The 12,810-nt window shown below is 41.7% G+C and overlaps 1 protein-coding gene across 1 annotated transcript in view; it reads left to right on the forward strand.

The window, feature by feature from the left end:
• Positions 1 to 12,810, forward strand: part of GLI2 (GLI family zinc finger 2) — a 435,831-nt gene that overhangs the window by 90,815 nt on the left and 332,206 nt on the right. Inside the window, exon 2 of the mRNA XM_030210087.1 lies at positions 3,636 to 3,779. Within this exon, the coding sequence (XP_030065947.1) occupies positions 3,665 to 3,779 (115 nt within the window). The 5' untranslated portion in view covers positions 3,636 to 3,664. The remainder of the gene's footprint in view (positions 1 to 3,635; positions 3,780 to 12,810) is intronic.

Here is a 12,810-nt window from a genome sequence, read left to right on the forward strand (position 1 = left end):
AAGGTTGGTCGGCGCCGCGACGATAAAGCAGTTGGGGCCGGCCAAAATCGGGTTTCGATAATACCGATTTGGCCGGAATCAGGAGATCGCCGGCGATCTCCCGATCTGTGTCGGAAGATCGCCGGCGATCATGTTCGAAAATGAGCCTGATAGAAAACAGGGCCATAAGTGTAATGGTGCTGGATTTGAGAGAAACATGGACGAGAGGCAGGCTGGGTTTCACGCTTTTTATAGCAGTATCTTCACTGGGGAGGGGGAAGAGGACTGAGTCTATTTTTTTCCATGCTATTAGATTGTAAGCTCTTTGAGCAGGGACTGTCTCTCTTTGTTAAATTGTACAGCGCTGCGTAACCCTAGTAGTGCTCTAGAAATGTTAAGTAGTAGTAGTAGTATTACATATAGCAGTGATTTAACCAGAGCTGAGATTGTGATGTCATAATGCCTCATTCCACCAATGCCTAAGAGCCAACCTCATCAGTGATGTCACAATGGCTTGATTGTCCTATACTTGGCTCACTTTTATTACATAGCTTTTTGAGCAGGGACTGTCTTTCTTCTATGTTTGTGCAGCGCTGCGTACGCCTTGTAGCGCTATAGAAATGCTAAATAGTAGTAGTATTTTTTTTCCATGCTAAGCTCTGGGTTCTGTCCGGTGGTAAACCCACTACCCTAGAGGCCTCAGAGTGGAAAATAGAGCCCCTACGTTTCTCACAATGCAATGTGAGGTTCCAGGGAAATACAAAGAAATTTGGGAGTGAAAGTCTAGTGCCGGAATTTTGCAGACTCTTTGTTAACCCTGCTAATTGCTGTAATTTACGGATCTCGCTTGCCCGAGCAGATCTTCGTGTTTTTGGTTAGTTTAAAGGAAAGAACATAAGCTACCAAATGTGAAAACGTATATTTGGTGGGCTCATTGGAGACGTGCTCTGTACATTTTTGCTTCCACTTTTCAGATTTTTTTAAGCATTTTCTGATAAAGACAAAAGTTGGGCTTTGGAAGAGCCTTCTGAAAATGGGGCCCTTTTTAAAAGGTATGTTAATTAAGTTTGAGTGACTTAGATTGTAAGCCATGTGGATCTTTGGAAGATGCAGGATATAAGTTACTTTAAATAATTAAAAAATAAACTTATAAATTCTCTGTGTCTTTACTTTTGGGCAGACTGTGTGCCCTAAGTTTATTTCCAAAAGAAAAAAATCTTTACAAATATTTAAAATGGTAAACGGAAACAGGTGGCACATAATCGATAATATTTTGGCAATCGTCAGTCAGAAAGATGTTTATGGATCCCTTTCTCTTACCATACTGTAAACATTATCACGGACCCATGCTAATATCTGCTCTTTAAAAAAAAAAAAAGCAGCCAGCATAGTAAAATTCCCACATTAGCTGCCTAAGTCAGGAGTGGGCGGAAGCTGGGCTTGACATGGGTGGGTGGAGGAGTGGTCAGCTGTGACAGCTCATACATGGGTCAGTACCACACACTAGCTGTCTTGATTGCCAATAGCGTACCCACAGTTACTGCCACCTCAAAAAGCAATGGAGTAGAGGAGTAGCCTAATGGTTAGTGCAGCGGGCTGAGAACCTGTAGGATTGGGTTTGATTCCCACAGCAGCTTCTTCTGACTCTGAGCAAATCACTTAACCTCCATCATCCCAAGTACAAAAACTTAGATTGTGAGCCCATTAGGAACAGAGAGAGAACCTGCATAGAATATATGTAAATTGTTTTAGTTGTATTCCCATTCATGACCCTGTAAATGCAGCTGTGCTCTGTTAGCAGTCTGGTAGCGTGGCCACAGAAACAATGGCGGAGGATTATGGCCTCCATTTGTCTTTCCTCTCACAGCCCCCAATCATACTCCCAATGCCCTTGATGAGATCCCCAGTCCTCGAAGATGACACAAGGATGAGCGGACAATAGTCTAATCAGTGAAAACAATTTATAGTAGATTATTCTGGACTCGACACAGCTGTGTTTCGGCTGGATAGGCCTGCATCAGGAGTCTCATATATTTCAAATAAGGTCATGCACTTGTTGGATTGTCAATCAAAATGTCAAAGGTCATCAGGTTTATGCTCCAGTCTTGGGAAAACCTTCATAAGCAGTAACCCGGAGAAAACACTAGGGCAAGAAGTGGCTTCCTTCCCTATGTCTATCTCAATAGCAGACTATGGGCTTTTCCTCCAGGAACTTGTTCAAACCTTTTTTTAAAAGGTTACCTCATCCTCCAGCAACAAATTCTAGAGTGAAAAAAATATTTCCTTATTTATTTCCATGTAATTTTCTTGAGTGTCCCCTAGTCTTTGCACTTTTTAAAAGAGCAAAACATCACTTCTACTCATTTTCCACCACACAGGATTTTGTAGACCTTGATCATATCTCCCCTCATCTGTCTCTTTTCCGAGCTGAAGAGCTCTAACCTCTGTAGCCTTTCCCCATAGGAGAGAAGTTCCATCCCCTTAATCATTTTGGTCGCTCTTCTTTGAACCTTTTCTAATTTCGCTATACCTACATAATGGGTGGTGGTAACTGCATGCACACTATTTTAATGGATAGACACTAATGGCAATATTAGCACATGGCTATTAATTTAAAACATAAAAACCTAGAAAAACTGTTTTTTATGACTGCGGTAAAAATGGCGTTGGCGAGCAGGACTAACCTGTGCAAGGGTTGGAGTGGAGGAGTAGCCTAGTGATTAGTGCAGTGGACTTTGATGCTGGGGAACTGAGTTCAATTCCCACTGCAGCTCCTTGTGACTGTGGGCAAGTCACTTAACCGTCCATTGCCCCTGGTACAAAATAAGTACCTGAATATATGTAAACCACTTTGAATGTAGTTGCAAAAACCTCAGAAAGGCGGTAGATCAAGTCCCATTTCCCTTTCCCTATTTGAGATTCTACATGGAATGTTGCTACTACTGAGATTCTGTTGCTACTATTTGAGATTCTACATGGAATGTTAATGTTGCTATTCCACTAGCCACGTTCCATGTACAAGCCTGCCCTTGCAGATCAGCAATGTGGCCACGCAAGCTTCTGTTTCTGTGAGTCTGACGTCCTGCACGTACCTGCAGGACGTCAGACTCACAGAAACAGAAGTCTGCGCGGCCGCATTGGTGATCTGCAAGGGCAGGCTTCCACATGGAATGTTGCTAGTGGAGGAGTAGCCTAGTGGTTAGTGCAGCAGACCTTGATCCTGGGGAACTGAGTTCAATTCCCACTGCAGCTCCTTGTGACTCTGGGCAAGTCACTTAACCCTCCATTGCGCTTGGTATAAAAAATAAGTACCTGAATATACGTAAACCGCTTTGAATGTAGTTGCACAAACCTCAGAAAGGCAGTATATCAAGTCCCATTTCCCTTTCCCTTTTACTGCAGCTTAGTGAAAGAGGCTCTTATATTTGTTTTGGGCAATAAATCAGGATATCTATGTTCAACTATTTTTTTGAACTGTAGCAATTAAAAAAAAAATGAATAAGAATGAATAAATACATTTAAAAATAACCAGAATTTTATTTTAAGCTAGCAGCTCAAAAACATGTAAATCCTAGTACATATGTTTTAAGATCGGTGGAATGCACTTTGATGTTACATACTTGATATTTGAGGGTCTTCTTTTCCTTTTCTTTCAGTTTGAGGAGCTGGGACATGAGTTTGTGAGATGGAAACCTCGGCTCCAGCTCCGGTCACCGACAGGAAGGAGGCAAGGAATGCGATTCTGGAGGGACATGGCTTTCCCGAAGTTGGGAAGAAGCCGCTGCCCTTGGTCAGAGGAGGTACTGTATACACTACACTTTTCTTTGCTCATTGATTTTCAAAAGCTTTTGTTGGGAAATGTTTCTGCATCAGTTCATGTGTGCCATAATGATAGGTGCTACAGGTTAGATAGCAAATTGCTTACACAGCCATAATGAGCAGTGAGAAAAGTCAGATCGTTAATTACTGACATCGGGAACCACACTTAGCTACAATCGTCATTCAACATATGTTCTAGCTGATAGTCTAAAGTATAATTTCCATACTTACAAATTCCTTTTCTGAGTTCTTCTGTCTTCTGAATATGATTTTTTATTGCTGATGATATGCCATTGACTAAAGTAAAGCACAGAAAGGCAAAGAAGTCATTTAAGAATGGTTCATCAAGTTGACTTGATCGAGAGAAATATTATTACTTAATAACGTTGCTGGATTGTTGGTTTAATCATGAATTGATCATGAATGGACTATGCAGGTCATCCGCCATCATCTTCTGTGTTGCTATCTGCTGCAGTGCCCCTGGGATAGAATGGACCCTGTGGCAGATAATGAATGATAATGGCATTAGCATGTGTTAACCATTAGCCAAATGACCCCCCAAAGTGTTACCAAGAGATGTAAAAGCTGAGCTTGTGTCCAAAGATTTCTCCTACCTTGAAGGTCAAGGTCTGTTCCCTAGACCTAACTGAGTTTGGTTACAAGACGAAAGGGGGCCATGATAAGCTACACTGGAGATTGTTTTCACTACAGTGTAATTTTTACTGTTTTAGCTGGAGCTTTGGTTGTGAGAGGGATAGATCAGGAGGTGTGAAATCAGACAAGACTCTGCTCTTACAGATAACAGGCAAGGAAATGTAAGTCAAATGAGGGAAGTGCAAGAAAAAAATAATTTGTCAACAGATTCATTGCATCTGTGTAAAATGCTCTCCTGACTGTACTGGTGTGTGTTGTTCACAGCCATGAAACATGATAATCCCATCTGGCAACTACATAGCTGGCCTGGCCGTATTTTCATAAAGGGCTTCTTTCAAGAACTGAGATTTGACGCAAGTTGATGGATTCAAATGTTAGCTTATAAATCTAAGGACCTGAATCATTTTGAGATCTTTATCCATGGATGTGGCATAGGAGAAAGCCTTGGTGAATGTATTGACTTTGTGTGAGCTGGTAATAGAAAGTAAATATCTTCACTGGGGGCGCTTCCCCCTAATTCTGTAATAGGTGGCCTAAATTTAAGCATCAATTATACACTTAAATTAATACTGGTCGGTATTCAGCCTGCAGTGGCCAGCATCTTTTTAAATGCTGATCGCCTCGGGTAGAATTAGCCACAGATATTCAGTGTCATGAGACTGCTACTAGAGGTCACAGTAGCCAAAATGGCTGGATTCGCAGTGGGTAGAAGCAAGTGGGATTCGCTTCTGTCCATAGGAGCCCCACTCCAGGAGAATCATGAAAGAGGGGGTTGGTTGGGCTTGGGGCTGGGTTTTTTTTGCTTCGGGTGGGGGGGGGGGGGGGGGGGGGGGAAGGAGGGGGGTTTGGGAAGTCCCAATGCCACTATCGCTAGTTAAATGGGCACCGGCCAGTATTTATTTATTTATTTGTAGCATTTGTATCCCACATTTTCCCACCTCTTTGCAGGCTCAATGTGGCTTACATTATGCCGCAATGGCAATCACCATTAACGGAATGAGGAGAACAGAGTATAATTACAATTAAGGTACATAAGATATCAGAAAAATTGGAAGTAAAGAAATAATTAATACATATTAGATATGTAAAATGAAGGATAAAGTATAGCATTAAATAATAATATTGAAATTAAAGTAGCCAAATTAAGGAGTTCGATGTTGATTAGTTCTAATACAGATTTGATGGTAATTCTTTTATGAAGGATTCTTTTTATAAGTCTCGTTGAATGTTAGTTTTCAGCGACTTGCGGAAAGTTGTCAGATCATATGTTGATTTTAAGGCAATCGGTAGTGCATTCCAACGTTGCGTGCAAATGTATGAGAAGCTGGGTGCATATAATGATTTGGGGTAATGGAGGTTCAAGAAAGTGCGTGAAGAACTTTTTGTATTTCTTGCTGGTAGGTCTATAAGGTCTGACATGTATATCGGGGTTTCTCCGTGGATGATTTTATGAGCCAGGGTGCAGATTTTGAATGTAATTCGGTCTGTTAGTGGGAGCCAGTGTAAATTTTCTCTAAGGGGTTTGGTGCTTTCATATTTCGTTTTTCCAAATATGAGTCTGGCTGTATACGTATTCAGACTGTTGCCCAGTTAGCACATCAGCTAAAGTTTGGACAGCTTTTTTGCAGTCTGAATATGGCAGCTAATTGGTTAAGTCCTGGCTCCTCCAAGGCATGGATGTGTTATGGGCATGGCTGATATTTATGTAGGCAGCTTTCAGAATACTATCAGTTGTGCATTAAAGTTGCATTTTAGCATTCCCATTTACAGCAGTCATTGACCTGGTATGAATGAGTATACAGTAGTCTTGATTATCTGACCTAAACGGGACAGACCTGTTGTTGGATAAATGAAAAGTCAGATAATATGGAAAACAATGGTAATCCCTCAAATAATGCAGGGTCCCAGTTCACAATGGTGGTAAAAGTAGGGTCCCGGGTTTGGAAAACGGAAAAAGAAGCTACATGACGTCAACGGGGGTCTGTTGGATATGCCAGATGGTCGGATCAATGAAGGTCGGATCATCGAGACTGTACTGTGCGTACATTTAGGCGTGTGTTAGAACAGACTCGTAGCCTATGGAAATATGGCACCTAAATGTTGATGCCCTGTTTTGGAATGAACTCCTTTAAGACTATTTGGGAGATAATCAAGAGGACTGATCCACCGCCAGCAAAATCCACATTTGTTTTGAAATAATTTATCTTCATTGCACTTAGCAAAATTGGGGTGTTTTATCATATAATGTAGGTCATGTTGTTCTGCATTTGCTCTGTACAAATCTGCTAATGAGCTTCTCGCTTTGGTTCTAATCAGAAGGCTCTGGTTACTTAATCATCATGCTTTCAGGATGGCACAGTCCTGAGACAGCTCCATTTTAATCCCGTCTAGGGCTGGCAGCTGAGTCTGTGTTTTTCTGGGAGGCCTCACCAGGTCTTGCATTGCCCCATTTCCCTGCATGGAGGAGTAGCTCTGTTTTTCTTAGCCAAACTGAGGTCTCCCACACCACGGTATGCAGCTGGCCTGGATTTTTTAAAAATTATTTTTAATTTGAACTAGACCGTGACTGTAATTTAGTTTACTTGGAACATTCAACATCTTTTTAAAAAATCCTTGATTATATGGCCTTATGCACACAGTGTCTTTGCATCCTGTAAAAAGGCTGGTTCGACTGGCCGAGGTTGGAATTCCTTGTTGTGGGGGAAAATGATACTTTCTCTGGCTCAAACATGTTACCATTTTTCCACTGACTTGTCACCTAAAAATGCACTTTCTCCTATATACAAAACTATAAAGTGCTCCATGTCCTCGAAGGAGACCTTCCTCCACCTACGTCTCTCCTTCTCCCCTCCCCATCCCCCATCTTCCATTTTTTAGACCTCGATCCCTCTTTGCGTGGTAGACACAGATCTGGGATCGGTGCTGGAGCTTTTGCCCTGATTGAACTAGCCCTCTCCAGAAAGTGAGCTGAGACTAAATCCCCTTTGCCTGTCTCTTAGGAGACTTGTAACAGTGGCTATTAACATGTAACACAACTGTGCAGATTCAGGAAGCAATTGTGTAACTTGGCACCCTAATTATGTGCATCTGAGATGCCAAAATGGCAGGTGCATAAGTGTATTATCCCCCTAATGCTGTAAACATCTCCAAAATTGTGGGCTCAGATTTGGGCGTGTGCCCGATTTGTGCAATTTAATTAAGCACGCTAATTTGCACCAAAAATGGGCTTTTTAACAAGAAATTATTGGCACTAATTAAATTTAATTGAATTTTACACACAATTTGAAAAAGAGGATGCAGAATGGGAGGGGAATAGGTGGAACAGAGGCGTTCCTAAAAGTAACATGTGTTGTTCTATAGTAACGGGGATATGTACTTAATGTAGGTGTGTACATTCGCAGCAAGTTTCAGTTGGTGCAAATGGCCACACCTAAAGTTATCCAGCTCATATAAATATCAATAAATTCCATTTTAATCAAAGATATTTAAAGATATCTATTCGCAAATATGGAGAAAATAAGAATGATGAAAGAATGGGGAATTTTCTCCGTGAAAATCAGAGGAGATATGCCTTGATACAGCACTTATGTGCGAAACGTGAATTCATGTCGGTATGAGGATCTCCGAGATGAACAAATGAATAATATACTTCTTTAAAGTCTTTCATACAAAGAAAGTTCTTGAGTGATACCACGGATATAAGCTAAGTGCCTATGTTTTAAGCTATATAAGAGAGAGAATAGAAAGAAAAGTAAAAAGAAAAAAAGAAAAAAGTTTTTTGATTAAATTTATGGATCAAATGAGGAATACTAGCTCACCATAAAAGTGCCTGGCTCACGTTAATAAGCCTGTGTGGTGATGCTGGGGGGAATTCTGAAGGATCCTATATTTGCGAATAGATATCTTTAAATATCTTTGATTAAAATGGAATTTATTGATATTTATATGAGCTGGGTTATATGTATATGATGTTCTAATATACCCCCTCTACTGAAATATTATCACCATATTTAGGATCACACCTAAAGTTAGGCATGATTCACGGGTATAAGCCCTATTCTATAAACCTTGCCTAACCTGAAGCGCAGCTTATAGAATAGTGCTTTTTTGGTGGTGATTTTTATGACACCATATAGAATCTAGCCCTATGTGGCTTTCTATGAAGTCATACTCATATGTTATAACGTGGAATTGTGCTATATACCTGAGTAGAGTATGGGCGGGCTTTAGGCATGTCGCCAACTTACATGTATAACCTACAGAATGCTATAAGGAGCTAGGAGCTCTTTGCACCGAGTACACACATGCAACTTCTCACCAACTGGGAGATAATCAAACATTTGACACTCAGTACAAAATACTGGATAGCCCCTATCTCACTGCTGGACTGCTGCCTGCATCTTCTTATTGTTGATTTCTTAATTTAAGTTGCTAATGGAGTAGGAATATGTAAACTAAAGCCCTCTAAGATTGCTAGTTATATGCTGGCTATGCTAATTAGTTGTTATTAGTAGGTTCCCCTCTATGGATCTAAGTAGACTGTATTTCTAAGAGCTAATTACTGGCTGTTAGAGATGCCCTAATTAAATTTGTAGCCTTGTAGTAGGTTCAAGGGCCTATAAATCAGTATAAAGTGTTGGCTCATGCTACCCATACAACCAGAGACGTGAACTTTGGGGATAGCATGACTTTGCTTCTGTTGTATCTATTGTGCTGTAATTCCCTCCTGAGCTCTCTCACTCTAGTTGAATGCTTAAAAATCTTTTCTTCCTAGATAAGAACATATTTTATTTCTGTAAAATATAGAGGGGTGGGGGAAGGAGTTGTTTGAAATTTTCAGCAGAGGAGTGGTGAAAACCAGGATAACGGGCCTTCAATCCAAAATCTGTACCAGTGGCATAGCCACAGATGGGTCGGGGTGGGCCGGGGCCCACCCACTTAGGGCTCAGGCCCACCCAACAGTAGCACATGTTTAGCAGTAGTTGGTGGGGATCCCAAGCCCTGCCAGCTGAAGACTTCCCCCTGATGGTAATGAAAATGCTGCTCTCCACGATACTGGCACCTGTCAATGCTCAGTTTTCAGCGCATGCCTGCTGTAGACTACCAAGGTGGAGAGAAGCATTTTCCCACCAGCTGAAATATTCTTTTGGTGGGGAGGGGGGAGAACATTTGGTGCCCACCCGCTTCTTGCCTAGGCCCACCCAGTATCTGCAGTCTGGCTACGCCCCTGATCTGTACTGTTTAAAGAAGAGCTAATGAATTGCTTAAATCAACCAGCAAGGGAGCAGAGCCTCTCAGCATCCGACTCTTGAATAAGGTACCAGCTGATATTTTGGGGGCTTCTGATTTTAGATGTTAACTGATAGACAGCTCTGAGGTATAAATTTAAGGGTCTCTTTTCTCAAGACGCGCTAGCAGTTCCCAGTATGGTAATGCTGACAAAGCCTATTACTACTACTACTACTATTTAGCATTTCTATAGCGCTACAAGGCATACGCAGCGCTGCACAAACATAGAAGAAAGACAGTCCCTGCTCAAAGAGCTTACAATCTAATAGACAAAAAATAAAGTAAGCAAATCAAATCAATGAATGTGTACAGGAAGGAGGAGAGGAGGGTAGGTGGAGGCGAGTGGTTACAAGTGGTTACGAATCTTGCATGGAATCTTGTCACTCTTTACGATTCCAGAATCTTGCTATTCTTTGGGGTTCTACATGGAATGTTGCTACTCTTTGAGATTCTGCATGGAATCTTGTCACTCTTTAGGATTCCAGAATCTTGCTATTCTTTGGGGTTCTACATGGAATGTTGATGCTCCTTGAGATTACTACTACTACTATTTAGCATTTCCATAGCGCTAGAAGGCATACGCAGCGCTGCACAAACATAGAAGAAAGACAGTCCCTGCTCAAAGAGCTTACAATCTAATAGACAAAAAATAAAGTAATCAAATCAATTATTGTGTACAGGAAGGAGGAGGGTAGGTGGAGGCAGGTGGTTACAAGTGGTTACGAGTCAAAAGCAATGTTAAAGAGGTGGGCTTTCAGTCTAGATTTAAAGGTGGCCAAGGATGGGGCAAGACGTAGGGGCTCAGGAAGTTTATTCCAGGCGTAGGGTGCAGCGAGACAGAAGGCGCAAAGTCTGGAGTTGGCAGTAGTGGAGAAGGGAATAGATAAGAAGGATTTATCCGTGGAGTGGAGTGCATGGGAAGGGGTGTATGGAAGGACGAGTGTGGAGAGATACTGGGGAGCAGCAGAGTGAGTACATTTATAGGTTAGTAGAAGAAGTTTGAACAGGATGCGAAAATGGATAGGGAGCCAGTGAAGGGTCTTGAGGAGAGGGGTAGTATGAGTAAAGCGACCCTGGCGGAAGACGAGACGGGCAGCAGAGTTTTGAACCGATTGGAGAGGGGAGAGGTGACTAAGTGGGAGGCCAGCAAGAAGCAGATTGCAGTAGTCTAAACGAGAGGTGACAAGGGTGTGGATGAGGGTTTTGGTAGAGTGCTCGGAAAGAAAGGGGCGGATTTTACGGATGTTGTAAAGAAAGAAACGACAGGTCTTGGCGGTCTGCTGGATGTGAGCAGAGAAGGAGAGAGGAGAGTCTAAGATGACCCCAAGGTTTCGAGCCGAGGAGACAGGGAGAATGAGAGAGCCATCAACAGAAATAGAAAACGGGGGGAGTGGGGGGGGGGGTCAAAAACCTATTCACTTTGAATGGGCTCTGTTGGCGTTTGCCAAGCGGGAACCGCTAGTGTGGCTTGATAAGAGGCCCTAAATAGGTATTTCTCCAATAAACACCGGAAAAATTTCACCTCCCCTAGTGCTTTCCCACCCCTTCCCAGCTTATCCCTGATTTTTGTGCCTATTCTGCTCTGATTTATTTATTCATTTATTGCCATTTCTATTCCGCTCGATCTAAATAGCATTAACCTGCGCAGAGCAAAACATACATAAAAACATTCCGATGCAAAGGATGACAGACATGTACATATTTTATTCCATCAGAAAAATGACCCATCAATAATACCTGAGAAGTGAAAACCACAGATAAACACTGAAAGAAGCTGGAAAATAAACTCCTACATTTACAGTTTACACAGGTTCGGCTCTTTGGTTCTACAGCTGGTATTCCAGAGCATCTCTTTTGAATGGGGAGTGGTGCAACAAGAAAATCACAGGGATGCCTTTCAGTTACAAGCCTGGTGGCCTGATGAGGTGTAATCATAAATGCGTTATTAATGATGTGATTAGGAACGTTAATTATTTTTAATGTTGTATAATTCTTCCAGTAGAGTTGTGGTTTCACTCTCACTTAGACAATGGCATCTCATGGGTATTCTAGTGCCCGACGGCTAATGCTTTTACAATCTCATACACCCCCCCCCCTCCCCGAGCACACATATGATATCACAAACACCTTGTACTTTTTGGTTTTTGACCCGCCAGGTAGGCATCCAGGTTCCACCATGGCCCCTCCTGATTCCCCCCCCCCCCCCCCCAATTGATAGACACAAACTTTGAAAGCAGTGGTATAACGTCTAATTTGCTGTTGAAAAGGGTTTAAATTTCAACTATCTATGACGACTGAGTTCCTCAAATAGCTGGCAGATATTAGAGACTTTTCCCATACTTTTATGGCACAAAAAGATTGGTGTGCCACCCAGGCTTCTAAATGGAAGCTGAAATTTAATATGGACAAGTGCAAACCGAAGCATTTAAGGCAACATAATCCTAACTGTAAGTACACGCTGCTGAGTTGTATATTAGGAGGAAAAGAATGTAGGCGTCATTGTGGATAATATGTTTTAAGTCCTCAGTTCCGTGTATATCAGTGACCATGAAAACAAACAGAATGTTAGCAATTATTAGGAAAGGAATGGAGAATAAAACATTACATAAGTACTGCCATACTGGGACAGACCAAAGGTCCATCAAGCACAGCATCCTGTTTCCAACAATGGCCAGTCCAGGTCACAAATACCTGGCAAGGTCCCAAAAAAGTACAAAACATTTTATGCTGCTTATCCCAGAAATAAGCAGTGGATTTTCCCCAAGTCCATTTTAATAATGGTCTATGGACTTTTCTTTAAGGAAGCCATCCAAACCTTATTTTAAACCCCGCTAAGCTAACCGCCTTTACCACGTTCTCTGGCAACAAATTCCAGTGTTTAATTACATGTTGAGTGAAGAAACATTTTCTCTAATATGTTTTAAATTTACTACTTTGTAGCTTCATTGAATGCCCCCTAGTCCTAGTATTTTTGGAAAGAGTAAACAGATGCTTCACGTCTACCCTTTCCACTCCACTCAATATTTTATAGACCTCTATCATATCTCTCCTCATCCGTCTTTTCTCCAA

Source organism: Microcaecilia unicolor, chromosome 7, assembly GCF_901765095.1.
Source record: "Microcaecilia unicolor chromosome 7, aMicUni1.1, whole genome shotgun sequence".
NCBI classification, from domain to species: Eukaryota; Metazoa; Chordata; class Amphibia; order Gymnophiona; family Siphonopidae; genus Microcaecilia; species Microcaecilia unicolor.